General features: G+C 37.5%; 1 protein-coding gene across 2 annotated transcripts in view; it reads left to right on the forward strand.

Annotated features, from left to right (window-relative positions):
- Positions 1–23,844, forward strand: part of frem2a (FRAS1 related extracellular matrix 2a) — a 54,267-nt gene that overhangs the window by 12,046 nt on the left and 18,377 nt on the right. For both annotated transcript variants that reach the window (XM_057321547.1, XM_057321548.1), the window contains exons 3-6: positions 7,627–7,773; positions 12,415–12,645; positions 18,045–18,170; positions 18,283–18,534. In XM_057321547.1, coding sequence (XP_057177530.1) covers positions 7,627–7,773; positions 12,415–12,645; positions 18,045–18,170; positions 18,283–18,534 — 756 coding nt within the window. The remainder of the gene's footprint in view (positions 1–7,626; positions 7,774–12,414; positions 12,646–18,044; positions 18,171–18,282; positions 18,535–23,844) is intronic.

Below are 23,844 nucleotides of genomic sequence, written 5' to 3' on the forward strand. Positions count from 1 at the left end.
GGAGATACAAACATGCACGGTATGTGGAAAATACTGCGGTTTTGAACCTTAAATCGTTTATACACATTGCATTACATCTAAAACAAACGATAATATTCGTTTTAGCCTTGTCATATGACCCCTTGAAAAGATTTCATTATTTATTCATACTCATGTCATTCCAAACTTGTATGACTTTCTTTTTTATGTAGAACACAAAAAATACATATTTTGAAGAACGTTGGTAACCAAACAACATTGACCCCATTGACTTCCATTGTATGGACACAAAACCAATGAGACATTTCTTGAAATATCTTCTTTTGTGTTCATCAGAAGAAAGAGTTACAAGTTAAACAACATGAGGATGAATAAGTGATGACACAATGTTTATTTTGGGGTGAACTATCACATTAAAAGACACAATTTTGGTGTACCAGCATGTTTTGTCACTACTATCACAAGGACCCCCTGACTGACAGCAACAAATGTAATGCTCTATTAAAATATCAAGAAAATGTAAATCCCAGAGCTCCAAGTGAGGTAAATGAGTAGGCTACAGATTTATCTGTTACCCTCTTCCTTTGCAAAAGGTCACAATGATAGTGCTCATCCTGAATACCATTAGCCCTTTACACTACTATCATCCCTCAGAGGCAGAGCTAGAAATATGACAGGATTGACTACAGGGACACACAGACGCTACAGAGAACTGAGAAAATCTTTACTTGGCACATCACAGCTTTTGGGAGTTTTTTTGCATTGTGGGACTGAGGGAATATTTTCTTCGACATTTGTCGATTTACCTAAGTGTTCTTTCGAAAGCAAAAGTGCTATTATCTATTCAAATTGTTAGATGTGCCATTAAAAAAGAGCTTGGTTTATTTTCAATAGCCCTGACCATCAGCATCAAGTTGAGAACCAGAATGGTCTCAATTTATGCCATTTACACCGTTTTGTTTCCGCCAGCTTTTAGCCGAAAGCAATTTCACAATCTGTTCACCACCTTTTAGTTTGTTGCTTAAGCTCTGTTTTGTCACAGAAAACTGAAAGAAACATCATTGCTGGCCCTGTTTTTGCCTGAGAGTATTGTTTTTTGGGGGATTTGTGGAACAGGAGCCTAGAACACAGCCAACAATGAAGAACAATGGTTGTTAGTGTGGATGTAGATAGCCATATGTATGAGCTGTTTGTTTGGGTTTTTTGCATATCAAATTAACCGGAAATAATTGTGTCTGTGTGGATGTTTTGTAGCTGTTTTTTGCTACATAAGCGAATCTGGACGCATTCACATGTGGATTACTGGCATTGAGTTTCCATTGAAAGCCTCATCTCTGTTTTGTTTGGTTGTGGGGGTAGTGCAGGTATTTAAGGTCATACTCTGGATAGGTAGTCCAGCTTAACCTTAGAACCTGATTCAGGGGCGAGACCACACCTGCAAGGACTCGCCAGGTACTCCTTACCTGTTTAAACATTTGCAAGTGGCACTGATCGAGTGGACAGGCGATGGACCAATGAGAGTTTGAGATGAGTGTGTTCAGTCATTCTTTCGTAGACGTATTTGACAGCTAAAAAGATGTTCTTTGAATAACCACGGCAAAGCTTAGCATCCAGTTTGTGAAGAACTAGTAAAAAGGAAAGAAATGAAGTGCCTGTGCTATTGTCAGTTGAAAAGAAAAGCACACATTTAATGCAGGGCAATGGTTATGAAAAGAGGGCACTTTTCTTATTACTACACAGACAACAGCAGGAAAAAAATGTCCATCCTTCAAATAATTGAGGGCATCCGGGCATACATTGCCCCTTACAGAAAAGTCTCGGTTCAGCTTTCTTAATCCAGCTAGAGGGACTGAGCTTATTGAGGTAGGAAAGGAGAAGCTAGGGCTTCATAAGGAATCGTGAGGCCAGGTTGAGATACCATAGATGTCATCTAGAGATTGGAGAGATGGAATGTGCCAAACAGAAAATGTAGAACATGCAGGTGTTCCAAACTCAAGCACAGATTGAACATCCAACCATAAGCATGTCTGTATTGGTGACAGTCAACATGACGGTTATGAGACATTTAGTGGCGTCTTGTTTATATGCTTAAACATTTAAATCAAACCATTTTCTCGAAAGCATCTGTCCATAAGTCACGCTTAAAATAGCATAAATGTTTATTAAAAAAAAAAAACCTCTACTGTACATCCTTTAAACAGTTACAGTTACAAGTATGCATGTGATGGTGTCAGACTTTCTCATAATGATAATTGCTAGGACGTTTTGTAGTATATGGTATTATTGCTGCATTATATTATATATATAATGATATATTTTGAATTAGATATATTCACTGTTGTACAGGGCAATGCTTTCATATACAACTGGTGCAATGCAGCTTTTCATTTATTGAATTAAAAAAGATATCAGTATGCTTAAATGGGTTTTTTTACACTTAATTTTGACGTGTTTGATGGAAAGTGAGCTAGTGTGATTTCAGAGAAATGTAAACAATCATGCTAATATGTTGTTTAGAATTATTCTCTGTATTTTGAAATGCTTACTGTAACAATAATGTTTAAATGATTTAGCATGAAAAACCTTATTATTGAAAACTGGCATATCCTTGGACATGATGCATGTTTTTTTGGACAGGAGGCACATCCACATGATGTTTTCTCATGATATTAAATGCGTTATGATATTGATGTAGTACCCTGTTGTATACTACTGTACTTACAGTAATTTAGGTATAAATGTTTGAATTTATTTGTTAGTTTATGTGTGATTAAATAGCTTATAAAATACCTAAAATCTTTGGCATGTCCAGTAATCACAGACTTACTCCAAACACTGTTTGTCACCTTTAAATTCTTTTTAATATTGCACAAACGGCTAAGAATTCATTTAAAGGTTCAGTGTAATAAATGTAGCGGCACCTAGTGGTGAGGTTGGGAATTGCAACCAACGGCTCACTCCACCCCTCCCTTTCGAAGCACTACGGTGGCTGATACAGGGCTAAGATGTCTTCACGTTTTAGCTTCTTTGCTGAAAGAGATAACGTATTTACGAAACGCGTTCTGTACAGCAGTTTGTCCGTTTAGGGCTACTGTAGAAACAACATGGTGAATTCCATGTAAGGGGACCCGCGGTGTATGTAGATAAGAAATAGCTCATTCTGAGGCAATAAAAACATAACGCTTCATTATGTAAGGTCTTTATACACCTGGATATACACTATGCTCACTGGACTTGTACTTGTACTGTAGTTGCATTTCTGTTAATCGATCCTCTAAAAAATTACACACAGCACCTATAAGTATCATCGATCCTCTAAAAAATTACACACAGCACCTATAAGTATCATGCTTCTTTATAAATATTATTATGTACCACCCAGATAACAATGTTTTTGATAACCAAGTAGTATAGCTAAAATAGCACTTGTTTACTTGCGTCAAGATTAGTTTTATAAATATCCTGGGGCTAGTTTTAAAAAATATAAGCTTCTTTTATCTATGATTGATGCTTTTGGTATATAAATATAGCGCTTCTCGCAACACCACATTGGAATAGTACCACTCCAGTCTGAGCATTCAATCTTATGTTCCAATTTACTTTCCAGCGCTGATAATATAAGACTCTTATGAATGAAAATTGCACGTCGTAAGAACCCTCAGGGGTCAGCTCCGTTTGACTTCTGTCAGGCTTTATTCAGAATCTCGTGGCTCTGAGTGAAGGAACAGAAGTGTATCTGATGAATTATTTGTGAGTGCTATTTTTAGATCGAGTTTTTCACTCCACGAGTGTGGCATCGCAAGCACCAAACAATGATTAGGCTTTAATGAGTCCTTCTGAGTGACTGTGAGCGGGCATGTCTATCTAGGAAAAAGTGTTTGAACAGACCGGCTCTATCTCTCTGTTGTTTAATAAAGTCATTAGGGGCCTTTGTGTGAGAAGTTTCATGGAGGACTGTCTGTGTCCTCAGGGTGTGGACAAATCCACTGAGCTTCAGAGTGACAGTTTGTTAGAAGCCAAGATAATGAGAGCTTGCTTTTGTTCGGCATGACAAAAAAACATACAATACAATTCTGAATTCACATTTGTTGGTTTTGGTTTTCTCTGATATACTAGTAAGATTTAATAGATACAGAAACCAGATTTTTTTTTGAAGAAGAAGTTCGAAGTAGAATCTTTTCGTTGTGGTGTTTTTTTTTTATTAAGATTGATCAGTAACTACTTCGTGCTGAGGGTCTGTGTGTAGCTTGTTTAGGAGAGATGTGCTTTTTTATGCGAATCCCGTTGAAAGGAATTTGAGTCATAACTGTGAGACAGAATGTCATAGTGACATGGGTCAGCCATCAATGTCTTATAAAGCACCCTAATAACTGTGTTGCAATATTTTTTCAACCATTTAATAAATAAAACAAGTTCATATTCATTTGCAACCATTTAATAAATAAAACAAGTTCATATTCATGTTTAAACCACGCAATGCTGATGTTTTACCTGTATTTTAGAAGTAGTCTGTATGTATATAATAGTCCATATGATATACTGTATATATATATATATATATATATATATATACAGTATGATATGATATAATTTCATGCATCTTTGCATTCTCTCAGTCTTTCACGTTGCTGTTGTGTGACTTTGTCATTCCTGAGGTTTGTTTCTATTGCAATTCATCAGACATTGGACTGGAATGGCCACAATACATCTAGAAATACAGATTAAGGGCAAAACTGGTCTGATATTTTTTTTCTGTGGCTGTATATCAAGAAAATCTGGAATGCACAAGCTGAAAATAATATCTCTGCACACATGTGGATATTAAAGATATTCTTTGTTTAAATCACTTCCCATTTATTACTCTCAAAGTGTGGATTATATAAACACTGTGAGTGTTAATTTGACCTTTTTTAACACTGGTGATTTTGCTGTGTGCCCTAATAGAATAAATTGATAGAACCTTACCAGATGAAACACACAGCAGAATTGCAGATTGGATAATGTGCTGCATTATTATTTTGTCTGAGATTGTAGACAGCGTCTTAGCTACTTAGCGTCTTTGTCTTTACTTAGACATAAGTACTACATGATATTATGATAGTTAAAACGCAGTTTGCGTTGTTATTTTTACTGACTGCTGAGAAATTAAATATACTGTAATTAAAGACAGTATATAATTTTCTGTTATGAATATAGATACTGTAAATCTTGACCACTAAGGCCACTATGATAATTAAACAATTCATATGCAGCATACATTACTAATCTTTATTAAATGCAAAAATATATCTATATAGCCGCAGAAGAAATTAGAGACTATTTCAAAATCTGTTTTGGGGAATTTGCTATTTATATTTATGTGTTTAGGTAAAATGATCTTTTTTAAAATGTTGTTTTGTTGTTATTTTGTCTTCAAAATAACAGAAAGGTGCGGAGCCTTAATGTGTTGTCTTAAACACATTAAGACAATTTATAATATGATCTAAAATAAAACAGTATACAATATTCGTTAATGTTCCTGTAGGAAGGAGCTTGTTCTGTTGACAGACAGAGGCTTCAATTCCGCGAGTAGGCTACAGATTGCAAAACTGTGCGAATGGATTGCGAAAGCGTGGGCACAGATTGTAAACTAGTGGGTACAGTTTATTAATCCGAGAGCACGGTTTTGTAAACTGTGGGAACAGTTTTAGAATCTGTGAGTACGGATTTTTAAACTGAGGGAACGAATTACAAAACTGTGGCCACGGATTTGCGGGTCTTGTTTTTTTTCTCCGAGGGGTGACCAGACGGGCTCCGTAGAAAGGAGCTCTGTATTTTTTATTATATATATGTATTTAGGAAAAGTAAAAAAAAACATATTTCATGTGATAACTCCTGAGGTTTGATTTTCAACAGACACAAGACTGGAATGGCCACATCTAGAAATCCACTGCTGTATGTTTGAACATAAAACTAGCTTTTATTTTTCAGAATAGATTTGTATACCCTGTTTATTACCAGCTAAACAGTACAGTACATAACAGTACAAAAAACTGTCAATACAGCAAATACAGTAAAATCTGAGAATAGGGTGCCGTCATGAAATGTGTCGTGCAGAGTTATCAAGAGGCTGAGGTTAGTTCTAGGACATTGTGTAAAACAAGCATAGAACATCTAACAGAGAAATTGAGAATATGCTTCTTATTACACACACGCGCAGACTCTGATCCATGATGTGTATTGACTAGAAAGATCGTTTCTGTAAATGTTCATGTAGAAAGATAATGGTCAAAAGCCCATGTTTCCAAAGTTCTGCATTTATCAGGTGTGGCGGAGAGTGGTCTATGAGAAAACAGGGAATTTAAAGATAAATAAAACATTTTGTTGTCTATTTTACAGCTCTCATTTCTGTGCTTTGGTGACCTGGCACTACATTTTATGGGCATGTTGGCCTTGGGCGCTCCATCAGAGTTAGTGTTTAGTGGAGCAGATGGTCAGCGCTGAAACCGCTGCACAACAATACGTGCTTGTTTAACATTTTTCATTTTCTAGCAGTAATGTTTTCATTTAAAAACTTTAATGTGTCCCTGGCTTTGAGTGACACACACAACTGCTGGCATTTAATTTAAAAATGAAATGCCCATATGTTTCAAGATTTCATTTATAGGGAAAAAAATATATTAAAAAATGCAGTCTGCATTAAACAGATTAATACCTGCCACCGGTCTTTTTGATGTTCTTTTGAAAAGAATAAACAGCTTTGTGTTCACTTTACAATTGATTTGGTTTACACTCAATGGAAAACATGAAGAAATGGAATTGCAGGAACTGGACCTAAATTAAGGACTGCGAGAACAAATGAATTGAAAGCATAGTAAATTTCCACAGGAGTGGGTTGGTTTAAAATAAAAAAAAACTCTAAATGTGTCAGTCTGCACAGATAAGCAGTGATTTTTATTTCAGTTTACATGTGTGTCGGCACAGATCTTATTTTTAAGCCTTTTGATAAAGATAATTTAATATAACATATTTAAAATTAATCTGTAATTCAAGTCATATTGGGCTCTCTGGGCCCCGGTCCTTTGGTTGATAACTGCTGATATAATGCAAATAACATTCAGCTCTGGTTTTGATGGCCTAAACTGAAACATGCATTTGCCTTTGACACATATTTTATCACAGCTTTCATGTAGCTTTCAACTTTCATAGTTCTGGAAGTCCTTGACGTTTGATATTCCCTCACTTTTAATCTGTGGGGAGTGCAGGCTGCCTTTGAAGACTAAGGGTCTTTCTTTAGTGCTTATTGTTAATGCATATATGCATAGGGTCTTACTGTACCAATTGCAAATGCACCATTTTAAAGTTAATTTAGTTCATTTGCAGATACGGTTTGATAGCAAAAACTGAGTGAAGGTCAGACCATGTTTCTTTGCAAACTTAAATTCAAATGTTTGCTTTACTACGACACACACACATAAAACAGATGACTTTCTCACTTTCATTCACAAATATGAAATTATTTCAGTAAACACACTTCACACTGGAAAACCTGGTGAGGTTGGATTTCCCAGATGATAATAAGAACAGCTGTAAATTTACAACATGTGTCAATTATAATCTCTAATCCCTTCTAAATCCATCAAAAGGTAACTTGTGTTTGTTTTTCAGGAAAAAACAAACTGAAGAACCAGCAGTTTCGTTTAAACTGGGCTTGGATTTCTCTGGAGAAGCCGAGTTACATGGTGGATGAGCAGGACAAAGTTCTCGAGGTTGTCCTCCGACGACGAGGTTTCCTCGGAGAAACATCTTTTGTCGGTGAGTATAAAACCGCTGAATAATTCGTCCTGTCTCTTTAAATTGCCATCAGCAAGGTGCAATATTTTCCACATTGTCAATTCTCAACCTATTTTTGCTGCAAAAACAAACTATTATCTAGAAATTATTAAACCGGGCGAGAAGTCAAAAGTACGCTCGTTAACAGTGAGTCATTAGCATTCTGTCGCGTCTGACTTCGCAGCGAGAGCTGGTATTACTTAGGCTTATCAATGGGAAGCTGTTAGAGATGTTTTTGTAAGTGCTTTGGCTTCTTTGTGAGATGAAAGCCCTGGCTCACTCTCAGGCATCAGTAGAACGCTCCCTTTTATGAGCTCGTACCTGCTTATCTTGGCCTGCACCGCGGTCAGCACAGCCCCACATGTGGTCAGTTTTTATGAAACCGAGGGTCTTTGTTCAAGCTGGCCAGATTTGTGGCGTGTGTGTGAAAGAGGGAATGTGAAAGACCGGCGAGATAAACAGAGCAGAAGGCATCAAGAGAGATGGGGGAGAATGAGAAGGGGCGATGTAATTAATAGCCGTCTAGTCTAATGCAGGTAAATGAAAATGAAGCTCCCTGTCTCTAGGGGGCGGTAGTGTAATCAAGTCTCAATGAGTCAACAAACCTCTGCTGATGAGTTCAGCTACATTGAGCGTAATGCTGTGTTTTATTAATTGAAATTTTGTGTTGTGTGTTTTTAAACTTTGATCATCGTCTTTTTGTGAAGTACCTTGGTCAAATGGTGCTATATAAATCAAATAGTATTTTATTGTATTTCACTCAAGATGCACATAAGATAACAGTCAACTACATGAGTCAAATTATCCAAACACTACATCATCGACAACCAAAAAGGGGAAAGGGGAAAGGCTTCAGGCTATCCGTTTCAAGCTACATCCACCAATATGATAAAAAACTAAGTAACCTTTTGCACTTGAGTCTTGATCACAGAGAATCTCAACATTGCTGAGCTTTAGTGCTGTTAGTTCGCTTAAATTTGAAAGGGTTTTTTTGTAAACATATCCTTATCACTTGGTGATTACCTCAGCCCTATGAGAGCGGAAGTTGCTTAGCCGGCTGAGATTTTAGCGGACGTACATCATCACCCTGCGCGCATAGAGTCTTCTGGTGTTCATGTGCAATTTTTGTTGATGTGCAATCATATTTACGACAATACAGAGAGCACGTGAAGGCAGCATAAGATACAACCATAGACATAGACGCTGCATTAACCGCTTTAGTCAGACTAAACACATGACGGAACGGAAAAGCACATTTTTTTCTTTTATATTTCTCAATCAATTTCAATGCTTTACAAATGTGAGTTTTCAGTTACTTATGACAAAAGATAATTTTCTGACAAAGAAAAAGTAAATGGAAGCTGCAGAACATTTTTGTATTCAACGTATACTTGTAAAACTTCGAAATCGGTTTGAAACGTTTTTGAAAACACAACTGCCCTATTTACTCTACTGTATGTACACTACCATTTAAAAGTTTCAAAAATAAAATTGAAATGAGTTAAATGTTTCTCATCATCTTAAAATTATTTTAAACTAAAGGTGTGTTTAAATGTTTAAAATGATTTTTTTTCTAGACAAATCTAAGTTGTGCAAACACAATTTATTTCATTAGAAAATTATTTTTTTTTTTAAATATTTTTAAAATGGATGACTTGATCAAATAATGAAGAAAAAGCAGCCAATAAGAGCCGATAACAGATATTTTAGAGGGTTGAGACCTTAAGATGCCGCTTGATAAAATTCCAAGAATACCATTTGTAGAATACGAATTGTAGGCAATGGGTGGCTGCTCTGAAAACTAGAATAAAACATAGTTTAGATTTCCTTTGAATTCTTTTAGTCACAACATAATTCCTGTAGTTTTAACTTTTTTCTAAATGGAGAAAAATATAAAAAAAGAACAAACTTTTGAACGGAAGTGTACATAGTTGCCACAGTGTACCATATTTCTAAAGTATAGAGTAGGGATGGGCCAGGAAGGTCAGCTGGTTGATTTGTCATCCTACTATAGATGAATTGATCAGGGCTGCGTTTCCCGATAACGATGGATCTTAGCACTTAAGAGCGCTTTCTATGAGCGATTTTGCGAATGTTCTTTATCGTTTCATGTGCGTTTCCCAACAATGCACTTAACGCGATCGCACGTAGCAGTGCTTTAAGTTCTACTTACGAGTCGCTATCCGTTTGTCAGGTGCTGAAATGTCACATTATACAATGGCTCATTTTTGTAGCACGCGCTTGTTTTCGAAATGTTTAGGCTAATTATTTTCACCAGATGTGCATGTGGTAGGTAAATAAAAACATGATAAGTCAAATATAGGCATGTTTAAGTTTAAGCGCAATTCTCTGGTTGTCCTGCAGGTGACCTCATAAATCTGTCTTCTTACGATGCACTTAGGGCTTTACAATTACTCCAGAGCACGTCAACCACACTGGGCTGCGTTTCCCAAAAGCATCGTAAGCCTAAGTTGATCGTAAAAACCATCGTACGAGTGATCTTAATATTACGGTCTGTTTCCCAAAAGCATCGTAACTTAAGTAGCACTTCAAAATCATCGTAGATCTACACTACTTTGTGATTTTTCTTGTTTATTTTTGTTTTGATAGCAGCAGTAGCCTAATTCAGTTAGCTTTCTAACAGTGTGCTGTGTTTTAGCTGTTGGACTGTATTCACACATCTGTGATGTGAATCCACCAATAAGCACCATTTAATAAAAGGAAAGATAACCAACACAAGAACTGAAGTTACTGAATGCACTGACATGTGATGTGAGTATGCTACATGACAACAATGTATAATTCTACACCTATCATAATGCCTACTGTTTTATTTCCTATTTGTGCCATTTCTATCCCTGTAACATCAAAAGTGTTTGTGATTGTGAGGCGATGAGATCAGCCTACATCTGCTTCTGAACTCTTTGGAGCCTGGAGTTCAGCTGCAGTCTGTGCCTGACATTACCGCAGCATCCTTACCACCCCCCAAACCCCTCAGCCTCCTGCCTTGCTCTTCTCTCTTTTCTTCATATCTTACTTGCTATGTTGCTTGTTGTGGTTGGAATGAGCCCCCCTGTTGTTAGAGAAATGGAATTGAAAGCCCTCTTTCTCTTGTTCTCTTTTTATTGCTCTTTCTCTTATATATTTTAGTCAATTTCTGTTTTTTTTCCAACCCCCTACTTTCTTGGCTTTTTCTTAAAAGATTTCTCTGCATGTAAAGACATGGTTGGAATATGTGTTCTATTATAAGGGGCAGTCGTGGCCTAATGGTTAGAAAGTCGGACTCGTGACCAGAAGGTTGCCGGTTTGATCCTCAGGGCCGGCGGTTAACGACTGAAGGGCACCCCTACTTGCTCCCCGGGCGCTGCAGTGATAGCTGCCCACTGCTCCGGGTGTACGTGTGTTCACCACTTGCTGTGCGTGTGTTCACTACTCTCTGGATGGGTTAAATGCAGAGGTCACATTTCGGGTATGAGTCACCATACACCTGACAAATAGGTCACTGCATTTCATTATTAAAACGCTAAATGCAGAGTTAGCATGTAGCTAAATTAACCTTTAATTATCTTATAGATTTGATTGTAGTTTTGATTCAGAATCAAGGAGTTCTTTCCCAGATAACATATATACGGATAAAAGGGATTTAAAGCAAGTACTTTTAGGTAAAAGTACTTACAGTATGTCCTGTAAATTAATCTTAATAGATTAGAAAGTAGAAAATTAGCCTGCTTTAGGAATAACTAAAAGCGTTTTTGTGAAATTCAAGGCAAATTTCAATCTCACCGTGAAAAAATACAGATTTTTCCGTAGCTCACATGTCAAAATTTGGTGGTTTAAATGGTAAACTGGTGATTAAACTGTTACAAGATAAAGCTAAGATTGCTAATGCGAATGGTAATGCTAAGAATGGTTGAGTTATGATATTCAATGTATTTTTGCAATTCTACTGTGTCAAAAAATCTATATTTATAAATGAATCCCTAGCTATATCTTCAATCAACACAATGTTCTTTTTGCTGTTATGTATCTCATAATGATAACCTCCAGACATCAAGTTTAAGTGTAATAGTTTGAAAGATCAAGGATCCGTCCAACATTGATCTGTAAGACTGAGGTGATTTAGTTCCTAACATCTGTTGGGGAGGTTCTGGCAGACGAATCCCTGACGGTGGCCCTGCTTGATGTCTCAGAGATCAAATGATTTCAGGCAGGTTCACAGCAGGCTTTCCCACTGTGTGGAAATCCCACCACAGCTTCTTATCAACATTACAGTAGAAATTAAGTTAGGTGTACATGATGTACTTTAGTAGTAGGCCTACATGTTGCTTGAATTTGTTCATACATCTCAGCTTTGGCGCTTTCGAGATCTCCAGCACCCTTGGACATCTATAGGATGAATATCCCTTCATGCATGGCATTGAAAATGCATAGAGATCCAAAGCTATGTGCTCGATCTTTAGACACCTGGCGTTAAACTGATCTCTGCTTATAAATTTGATAACATGCTTCTTTGAATCGATCCTTCTCAAACTGATGATGTATGCCACCTGGAGACTGGAGATATGAAGTTAGAAAAAGTTTCTTCAGATTGTGTTAAATTGTATTATTTGTGGTATTTTAAAGGAATTGGAACTCTGGATGGCAGTGCTGAGAAGGGGAAGGATTTTCAAGGGAAATCTCAGAAGCAGGTGCAGTTTAACCCCGGCCAGACCACAGCCACATGGACCGTGAGGGTTCTCTCAGATGGGAAATATGAGCAGTCAGAGAATTTCCAGATTATCCTCACTGAGCCGGTTATGGGTGCTCTGGAGTTTCCAGCAACAGCCATGGTTGAGATAGTGGATCCAGGAGATGGTAAGTCCAAAACAAGCTGACCAATTACTTCCTGAACACATGAACAGTGAATAGTGTAACTTCTTATTATGGACTCTTGGTTTTTAATGTGGCTTGAAGTATCAATTTTACTTTTCACTTTCTCTTAATTGAGCAACAATTTAGGGTTCTATTCGTTAACATTAGTTTAGTCCAATGGAGGATCTATTGACAGAAGTGCAATATAATATACATAACTAGGTCTTCAGAGGTGTATAAAGACCTTACATAATGAAGCGTCATGTTTTTATTGCCTGAGAATGAGCTATTTCTATCTACGTACATCACGGGTCCCCTTACATGGAATTCCCCATGTTGGTTCTACAGTAGCCCTAAACGGACAAACTGCTCTATAGAGCGTGACATCATCTCTGTTCTGTGTCAGCCACCGTAGTGCTTTGAATGGGAGGGGTGGAGTGAGCCATTGGTTGTAATTCTCAACCTCACCGCTAGATGCTAAATGTCATACACTGGACCATTAAAGGGATAGTTTGCCAAAATATGAGCAAAATTAATATTTTATGTTGTTGAAAACCTGTATATGACTCTTCTGTATATGACTTTCTTCTGTGAAATTTTGCAGAATTTATTGATCTTTTTTTAATGTTGGACTATTCAATTGTTCATTATACATTCATGTTAGTTAGGACCTTTTTAAAAGTACCGTCCCAGTGACAACTTTTGTATGCATGAACTATTGTTAACAGATACAACTTTAAGATGTAAATTAAGAAAATTAAGATGTTACTAACAATAATGAATGCTGTAGAAGTATTGTTCACTGTTCATGTTAACTAACGAATGTAGTTAACTAAACAGAAATACAACTTGATTCTAAAGTGTTAGCCTGCATTACCTGTTGAATTACATCACTTTTACTTAATGCATACAAGCTCTTCAAATACATTTTTGCAGTTGGGCCACTATTGAAACAGCGTTTCCCAGCGCCCAATGATTCAGCTACTTTAATTCCCCTCGACTCATCATAGAGCACAGGACACTTGTCCAACCCACACCCCCAGATTTACGCAATGGTTATACAGGATCACAGTGCTTTTCAAGCACATTTAATACTTAAAAAAGATCCAAACCTCAGTGCATCAGCCATTCAATATGCTGAAATATATATATATATATATACTGTATTTAATATTATTTTTGGATGTTGCAAGAGAGCACTAGCCTTATCTACACATTGCAGGTGTTTTTCCTGCTTTCAGTGGACCTCAATTATAGCATTTCATATCTCTTCCTACCTGCGAGCTTTTAGTGTCCACCCGCCCCCGCATATCAACGGTCTTTCTTTTCATCTCGAATTCCACTCGCGGCACCTTGTCGATAAATGTAAATTGCCGTCAGTGGGCGTTCGAGAGAGGTTTGACATATCTGCTGTGATTCCCTCTGTAATTAAAGAGTTTCATGTATGAAAGTTAGATAGATAGATTTTGAGGGGGTCAGCTCGAGAGGGAGCGTTTCGACAGCCGGGATCTCTAATGAGGGCCGCAGATAAACCTGTCATCACAAACTTTTTCCCAAAAAGACCGGACTTTTTATCTCAGAGTGGCTCTTGTTACAAAATATGGCTGTTGATCAAACTTCTGCGGTCTCATACCGGCGGCTGAGAGTTTCCTAGCCGTGAGCTCTGGCAATTCGACCGTTCATCATCAAGAGTATCTCATATTCTCACAATTATGAGCGCGTTTAGATGTGCACCGTGAATAACCGGAGGCTTACTTTGTTTTATGCTGTGTGTTTTGGACTTTATCTCCTCTATGGGGTCCCCAGATAATTAAAAATTTCATCCATCACACCAAACGCGGCGATAGTTTCCATCTGAATGTTTCTGAAGCACGCTATCTCTCCACAAGTTATTTCGCCATACAAAAAAATCTCCTCCGCTTCCCCTGTGAGCTAATTATCAGTCTTACGATGGGATTTGTTTGCCGAAGCTGAAGTCTCACGGGAGGCTTAGCGTGACGGCGAGTAGCTGCTCTTTCAATGGCGAGGGGGAGAGGGATGTTTGGAAGCGAGACATGGCCGGTCTGTACTGCCATCCAGGTTTTTTCAGGTTAATTATCCTTTTAGCGTTCACGCGGGTGAGGCAGCTCGAGGTCAGCATCCTCACAGCAGAGCCGCCATCCTGCATTAATATTTTAACGTGAGAGGGAGGTAGTTGTCTTCCCACATGGCCCTTCGGAGACCTGTGTGACCCAGTTGCCACAGAGCCGCTCGCACATGATGGCTTACACAGACCCGCAGGCGCAGACAAACGCCACATCTGGAGCTACATCTGTGATGATGTGACAGCTTTCTGCATTGCAGCCAGAACCTTTCAGTGCGGATTAGTGTAAAGAGCAGTACGGGAAAGAGGGAGAATAAGATGCTTACTTCAACTTGACTTTAATGTTGTAGGCTGTAAAAGGGTTTGACAGTGATTTTCTTTCTCTGTAGGAAATGTGAAATTTAAAAATCCATTTTGGAAAGGTCAAAAAATGTAGTCGTTTTATAAAAATGTTATTGTGATCATGTATTGATTGACATTTTGATGATTTACTTAACTGGTCTTTTTACATTACATGCCAATCATTTTGATATATTTAAGCATCAACCGTTAAAGTGATAGTTCAGCCAAAAATGAAAGTTCTGTCATCATTTACGCACCCTCAAGTTGTTCCAAAACTGTTTTAAAATCTTTGTTCTGTTGAACACAACAGAAGATATTTTGAAGAATGTGGGAAACTAAACAGTTCTGGGGCACCATTTACTACCAGTTTTTCCCTGCTATGGAAGTCTATAGTGCCCCAAATCTGTTTGGCTACAAACATTCTTCCAAATATCTTTCTTTGTGTTCAGCAGAACAGCAAAATTTATACAGGTTTGGAACAACTTGAGGATGAGTAAAGGATGACAGAATTTACATTTTTGGGAGAACTGTTCCTTTAAGTGTGTGAAGTGTCCAGCGTTCCACACTTCATATTTCACTTCATATCTTAAAGGACACTTCTTTCTTTTGGAATTGTCAAACTCACACTATTTATACTTCAAAATGGATAGAATAGTGCAAAAATTTGCAATTTGGGACGCACCCAATGGAACATCTTGGTTCAGTTTTACTAAATGTCAGCATTGTTGCAACACAATGAGTTTAGAAAACATCAACAAACTGTCATATATAGCTGAATGTAGTCAATGAAGCGTCAACATAAAGTTGCATAGAAAATCCTGGTTTTGATTCTTACAAAACAAGGTCAGTTATTTATTTATTACAAACACACCAGTGTTTGTGTCTGGAGGGCTCCAAGAGTCGTTCTTTTATCTTAGGAGAACTTTCTCTGTCTGTGGAACATTCAGAGACCAGTGGACAAGGTTTGGGCCAGAATGTCTTATTCTCTCCATAAAATTGTGTCACGTGCTAAAAAGATGCAAGAATTATGTGGAGGAAGGCAAAGTATTTGGTGTTATATACAAAGATTGCTGCTGATCTTTTAGGTTTGGACGTTTTTGGTCTTTTTAACTTATATCTAGGGGCTCTAGACTCATGTAAATATTCTGGCTTTGCCCAAACCTTCTAATAAGGCCATCTTTTGTTGAAATATTGAAAAGTGATACAAATAAAAGAAAGGTTGAATCAGCAAGCAGTCATTTTTAGGGTAAATCTCTCAGTATTATTAGAGATGCACTTATTTTAATCTTAGCCTCAGACGTAGAAAAAGACCAGTATTGCATTTTTATTGCCAAAAATGCTGTAGCAAAAAGTGCTTCTAAGAAAAAATATAGTTTTTTTTACAGAGACACATTTCTTGAAAACACCTGTGTAATCAATGTTTTTGTGTCTGTAAAATATTTGGTGCTTACTACATCTGAATGGAGGAAAACTTTGACCATGAAAAAGACAAAAAGAGTTAATTTCTGTGCTGATGTCAGCAGAACAGAATAATATCCCATAATGCAAACAAACTTGGGCTTTGTTGCAGCATAAGCTTATGCCAATATTGTAATTACACAGTGTAACAATTTTTTTTATAGTTCTTGTACAATTCTGTGGTGCTAATTATTGTGGTAATATTTAGCATCAATGTTTTAGTGTATATTTAGCTGAAGTAAATTTTGAGCTTATATCATATAATTACAATATATTGGTATTTTGCAAATAAACAAAAACTGTACACATTTTCACATATTTTAAAAAATATTTTCCAGTTGTCACTGGCAGAAAATTCTAGAAATTTGTGTAGCGCAGGGAAGGTGGGATGAAGGGATGATGGGTGGCTACATCTGGAACTTGCTAGTCACTTGCGATCAAATGTACACTTCTGAAGTTTTGGACCACTCATGTTTAGTAACTGTAAATGTTAAACTGTTGTTTTGAGCTCAGTGTTATGCCAGTACCTTGTATTGATATGTGAAAATATTTTTTTGTTTTTTGTGAGTACCGTCGATGGTAAAAAAATGAGTGTGATTTTCATATTCAGCATGTTAAACTTCATAAAGAAACAGTAAAAATTTAAGCGAAACACAACTTACATTTTTTTTTATTCTAATACTCAAAACGTCTTTATACAAAATATGCAGCCTATAATTAATTTTTAAAGTGACAGAAACCAAGCATAAAAACTTGATATAAATTGACATACTTAAGCCACACCCCTAGCCCCACCTATTCTTCCATTACTCCTCCTCTTAACTCTCTCCGAGAACCCTAATCTGTCAAACTGCTTTGTTTTCTTCACTATTTCTTCTCCCTCTGTGTCAAAAGATATTGGCAAAGTATCACATATTACTGGACCAAAGTATCTGGGACAGGACAGGCCAAGCAACAAGAGATCTGCTGCTTTTATTTTTTTCCTTATCGGTCCCCGTGCGTCTGTTGATTTCAGAAACATCACCAAGTGTCTTTTCATAGATTGTTCCCTCTCGGGCTAAAGCGTTCTTTCTCCATCAGTTCCGTGTGCTATAAAAATCTGTTAGATGTTGACTCAATCCTGACCTACGGTATTTGAAAATAGCAATGTCTCCCACTCAGCCAGACGGTTTTCTGTGCAGCAAAGCTCAACGCACAACAGGCACGGACAGATATCGACACTAAATATAACTAAAACAACCTAATATAAAGCACTCGATTTGAAAAGTCAATTTTTTCATCAAAAAATGTGTTTTGCCGTTTGTGCAAGATAAATGTGTATTACACGCCCAGTGTAGACTCTTGTGATGTGAAATAATTATATATTGAGGAATCAATTCGCCCACCTGTGGTGCTATAAACCCCTGCAGTAATAGACCTTCTCGCAGGGTGCCTTTAAATCCTTCTGTGAATGATATAACAGACCACCACGGGAACAGAGCTTCTAAAGCTGAGCTATATCTTCTTTTCTCTTCGACAGAATCCACAGTCTTCTTTCCTCAGGCCAGCTTTGCTGTCGAAGAGGATATCGGAGAACTTCTGATCCCCGTGCGCAGGAGGGGAGATGTCAGTGAGGACCTTATGGTGGTCTGTCACACCCAGCAAGGTGCAACATATACATATGCATTTTTGTAATGTCCTAGTAAATCATTTAAATAGGTTTGTGAATGTAAATATAGTCCCTGTAAATGTTCTTTCCACTGTATGTCTGGCTTCAGGGACTGCCACAGGGACCGTTCCCACTTCAGTCCTGTCGTACTCTGACTACATCTCCCGTCCAGAGGAGCAGGCCAGCGTCCTGCGCTTCGATAAGGACGAGATGGAGAAGCACTGCCGCGTGGTGATCATTGATGACTCGTTGTACGAAGGAGAAGAAAGTTTCAACATCACTCTTAGCATGCCTGTGGGAGGTCGTCTGGGAGCGGAATATCACACCACATGCGTCCACATAATGCCAGACCAGGATGACGGTAAGGACATTTTTTAAACAAGCTAATCCCTACAGTTTGGTAAATAGAAAACGTTAAAGTGGAAACTTTATAACAAGGCATAGATTGAGTTTCGACTAAGCTTAGCTTACACCCAGCCAACAGGGAACGTTCTGAGAACGTTCTCTCAAAGTTATCAAAAATGTTCTTGCGGTAACGTTATTGCAATGTGTTGTCTACGTCGTAAGCATACTAAACGTTCCAGAAACGTTTGCATAAAAACATTTTCTTACATAGTTAGTGGAACGTTTTAAAAATGTTACATCATACGTCATGACTGCGTTCACCCAAGTGATAGTTCACCCAAAAATACAAATTCTGTCATCATTTACTCACCCTCATGTCATTTAAAAATGACTTTCTTTCATCCGCAGAACACAAAAAAAAAGATATTTTGCAGAAAATCGGTAACCGAACAGCACTGGCACCCATTCACTTCTATTGTATGGACACAAAATCAATGCAAGTGAATGGGTGCCGATTAACAATATTCTTTAAATAAATTCTTTAGTGTTCTGTGGAAGGAAGAAAGTCATACAGGTTTGAAATGACATGAGGGAAAGTAAATGATTAGACAAAAAATATTCATGGGAATAATTTTAAGGAACATAATTTGTGTATTCCATGACTTTCTGCTGACCTAAACTTGTGAATCAAACAAACTAATGACATATTTAATGCACTCAAATATTACAATTATAATAAGGCATTAATTACAATACAATTATGATTAGTTTAATTTTAATTGAATATTAAGTATTATTATTATTACAATCTAAAGAAAGAATCTAACAGCTACAGTCAGTTAGCCTACAACCATGGTTTAACTTTAAAAGAAAAAAACAGATGTAAAGCTGTGCGCTTGGAGCTCATGTGGTTGGCAGATCTGCGTAACAAAACCAGCCCAATGGCCAATCAAAATTAGCCCAAAAGTAGACCAGTGACCACATCCCAAAAACCAAAACCCAAAATATGCCACTCCTATAACTAAAATACATATTTTACAGTAACTGTTATGCATTAGACAATTTCTTTTTGAAAATCATTGTATAGTAGTAATCCATTTTCAAAGATAACTTAATCTTACCGTAAAAAAATGACAGCTGATGAATCAAATCCTTCCACCTGTAACCCGCGGAATAAGAATAACCCACATCAACAGTTTAAAAGTAGATCACAGGAACATCACAGACTTGGCAACCCTGCATGTGAAGTAGAGCACAAGTTCCCTCAACAAAAACACATGCACACGCGCCACTATAAAGTTTCATATGTTTTTGCTTATTTATGTCAACATCTGGCTACATAAATGTTTTATACCGTTAGGATTTGCATAATTGTACACACTTGAGAGGAGAAAGTTTGGAGTGATTTACCTGCTTTTAGATTTTATTGCCATATGTACTGTATAAAGAAAAACGTCACCGTGTTTTCACAGCACGTCTCTTTTAAATTCCATAAAGAACCTTTATTTGTCCCCATAAACGTGTTTAACTTCTGTTCTCCATCATTTCTTTTACTTTGACATGCAGAATTGCATTATTGGTCATGCACTATGCTTGTGATGCTGGGAGGTAAAGAAAGGTTTAAAGCGAGAGAATACACTCACAAAATCACACAACCTCATGCTCCACTCATATGCTCTGATGTGGCACGTGAGATTGAGGTTGGCTTGCTTTGGTATATATTGTCCTTATCAATTCAAGTCTTCAATGCAAAAAAATCAGGTTTCTGGTTCCTAGGGTAGACTTCCAGTTCGGTCTGCGAACCACACAAAGCAGAGCTATTCAGTTCATATCATGCATATGCAGATATGTATTTGTTAGCCAAACACGCGGCGCTATATAAAGAGCCGTTATCTCGGCAGAATTTCCGCGTCTCATGCACATGCAGCAGGCAGCGGATGAGCCCAGAATAGACACAATGCACATGAAAATGGGCAACACTGAAGTTCTGAGTCGGCGCAGGAGTGTCTTTTCTCCTCGGGCTTTGGGAGGGTAAGGTTGAGTTATTCTTAAGTCTTCTTTCCTCAAAGCAAGAGAATTAATTATTCTGCGACCGAAAGCAAACAGATTTCTGTTCTTTTATCTCTGTTTTGCTGTTATTATGCCGCCTCTAAAAGTTTGCCAAAGGAAAATAGAAGCCGCTGGCTTAGCCTACCTCAGACTGAAAGCGTGAAATTGCGCTCTGGAAAAAAGCGAAAGATAGGGTTTGTCCATGGCTTGTGCGACTGGAAGATGATATGTGCACGTATATGTACGTACCGTTTTGTGTGTGTCAACCATTGCTATATGTGGATTAGTGGTAATTCCCATCACACAAGCACACAAATCTTAAGGCTATGTTTTTTTTATAAAGTTAAGCTAAGTGTGTCGTATTATGTATATCTAAAATAGTGTTTCTAAATGCATAAGTAATAGTTTTTCTGTGTTGTAGGAACTAACTGTGTGTGTGTGTGTGTGTGTGTGTGTGTGTGTGTGTGTGTGTGTGTGTGTGTGTGTGTGTGTGTGTGTGTGTGTGTGTGTGTGTGTGGTGCGTGTGTGTGTGTGTGTGTGTGTGTGTGTGTGTGTGTGTGTGTGTGTGTGTGTGTGTGTGTGTGTGTGTGCGTACATGCATGTGTATGTTAAAATAAGGGCCTTTTTAATTATAGTTTTTTCTGTACACTTTGTTTTAACACATCTTTCTGAGTTCTCTCTCTCTCTCTCTTACACACAACAATGCACCTCAGGCTCCAGTACTGATGTAAATCCTTTTGTCTGTGAAATAATATCCTGAGGGTATTAGATCGTATCTCCATCTATCTGAGCCTGTTATCAGTCAAACACCCAAACATCTATCAGAAACATGCATTACCAAAACTCGAATGATGGTGCAGATTCAGGTGCTTAACCCATTACAAGTATTTACACACACCGTAAAAGGAAATACCTTCCAAGGCCCTTGAGGCTTAAAATGCCTCGAGAACTATGGATGTATCCGTGGTTAATTTCTACAGTGTTTATTTAATTTGGAACATGAAAACAAGTACAAGTTTGGAACAACTTGAGGGTGAGTAAATTATAACAGAATTTTCATTTGTGGGTGAACTGTTCCTTTAAAAGTATTAACGTTAAGGTTTAACTGTAAGTAAATGAAAGAACCATTTCCAAAAGATGAGACACAATAAAGAAGACAGACAGAGAGAGAAGTGTGGAGAGAGAGGGTGTGTGTGTGTGTGTGTGTGTGTGCCTGCTTGCTTGCGTGCGTGTGTGCGTGCGTGTGTGTGTGTGTATAAGAAAGAAGTTTGTAGGTAAACAGACAAAGCTTGACCCCTTCTGGCAATAAGGGAATGATGGTATCTCACACTGCCGGAGAGAAGATCTCAGCAAGCATGGAAGGAAGGTCACGCCTGCGGGCTCATATGTAGTCCTTGAAAACTCAATTTTGTTCACCCAATTTTATGTGAGTGGTGTTTGAGTTTGTGTGTGTATGTGTGCTCAACACGAGGAATGGCGTGACAACGAATGAACAAATTTGCGATCAACCGAGCAAACTACAAACAATAAATAAGTAAATAGAACACATCACCTTAGGGCGGTCAAAGAACATCTATGATGAAATGAAACATGAAGTCTCCACGTTCACTTGCTTAAGAGAGTTAATGAACTGGATAGAAACAAACACGGCCTGGATGCCGAGCTCTGCGTTGTTTGGCCAGAAGCAACTGAGCACACGGCAGATTAAAAGTGAAAAAAGTGTTATGGTTGATTTGTGAGTCAGTTGAACAGGATTACAGATGGCCTAATGCTGGACAAGATGATATGATGGAATGTTTTCTGCTCTAAATTGTTTGTCTGACAGTGGAAGCTCTGCATGGAGGTGGAGCTGAAGAAAAGAAACATACTGTACATGTTTGTTTGATGGAAGCATATCTACGGAGACACCTGTCTGTGCTTTGAAATTAATCCCTGACAGCGCAAGCGTCTTTCTGACAGATGTTCATTGTCAAAGAATGTGCCAATGTTTACGTCGAGAGGTACTCAAATATTAGCACAAAACAGACTGCTATAAACATTCGCTTTGTTCCAAAACCTAATAAGCTGCCTGTGGAGACCTAATTGAGATAAATAACTATAAAAATAACTATATTAGCATCCACACCAACAGACGATAATGTTATGTATATTACAAGATTGCGTCCTGCAGTTGATTGGCTGTCAGCGTTTTATTATTCATCAGTTATCGCTCTAAAGTTCTCTGTATCTTTATTGTTATAGTTAATGTGTGGGCTCGGCTTATCTCAAACATTTAGAACAATTTTTGAAACTTTATATTTATAGTTATCGTCCTCAGTGTAAACGGGCCGTAAAGCAGCATTGTGTAGATACTTTGCCGAGAAGGCTTTCCCAGAATGCACCGCATGACTTTAATTCAATTCACATTTATTTGTGTAGTGCTTTTTGCGATGTATATTGTATCAAAGCAGCTGTACAGAAAATGCATGTTCTTGTATGCTGGATAGAACCACGCTAGTATTTTACAAGAGGTGACGTCTGTCAAATTTTTTCTCAAATTTGTACATTTGTATTAATGTGATTAAAGTTTACTTTATACGTAAAAGATTCCAAAATAGTGAGAGAAATGTTGACTATGAATAATAAAGATTTTTCATTTAGTTATTCAAAAAGTAATTTTGGTGTCGGCACCATTGGACTGTACGCCGATCATGTTGTGCAGCAGCATTTCGGGCGACCCGAGTTCAAGTAACAGCTCGTAGTCCTTTCCCGGCTCGTATCCCCTCTCTCGCATCCCATAATTTCCTATCTATATAAAGATGCAAAGGCCAAAAAAATCTTTAAAAAATAATAATAATTTGGTTAGAAAAATCATTTTAATGTAATTGAAAAATGTAATTTTACAGATTATTCATATATTACTGTTATAGTAACATTAACCATGGTTTTATCATAATAAAGGTAAAGTAACCATGTTTTTTGGAAGATTGATTACAATTTTTATTACCATAGTTTTACTTCAAATATCATGGTTAAACTATGCCTACTATAGATGGTTTTGATCAGACGCCCACTCCTGGCCTGAATTACAGTAAACTTCCGCTCTCTGTTTGCCTATAATATAAAAATGTATTTCATATTTCGTTTATATTCATGTCTATTTATATTAATATTGTGTATTAATTGTATTAAATTAAATAAAAAATATTCTTAATTGTTCTTTGCGGAGCTCTACTGGAAGTAAAGTTTGGGCCACATAACATTCGATTATGTTGTTGCCGCTGAAACCGTCATTTTC

The sequence above is a fragment of the Triplophysa rosa genome, linkage group LG22, assembly GCF_024868665.1.
Source record: "Triplophysa rosa linkage group LG22, Trosa_1v2, whole genome shotgun sequence".
Classification (NCBI taxonomy): Eukaryota; Metazoa; Chordata; class Actinopteri; order Cypriniformes; family Nemacheilidae; genus Triplophysa; species Triplophysa rosa.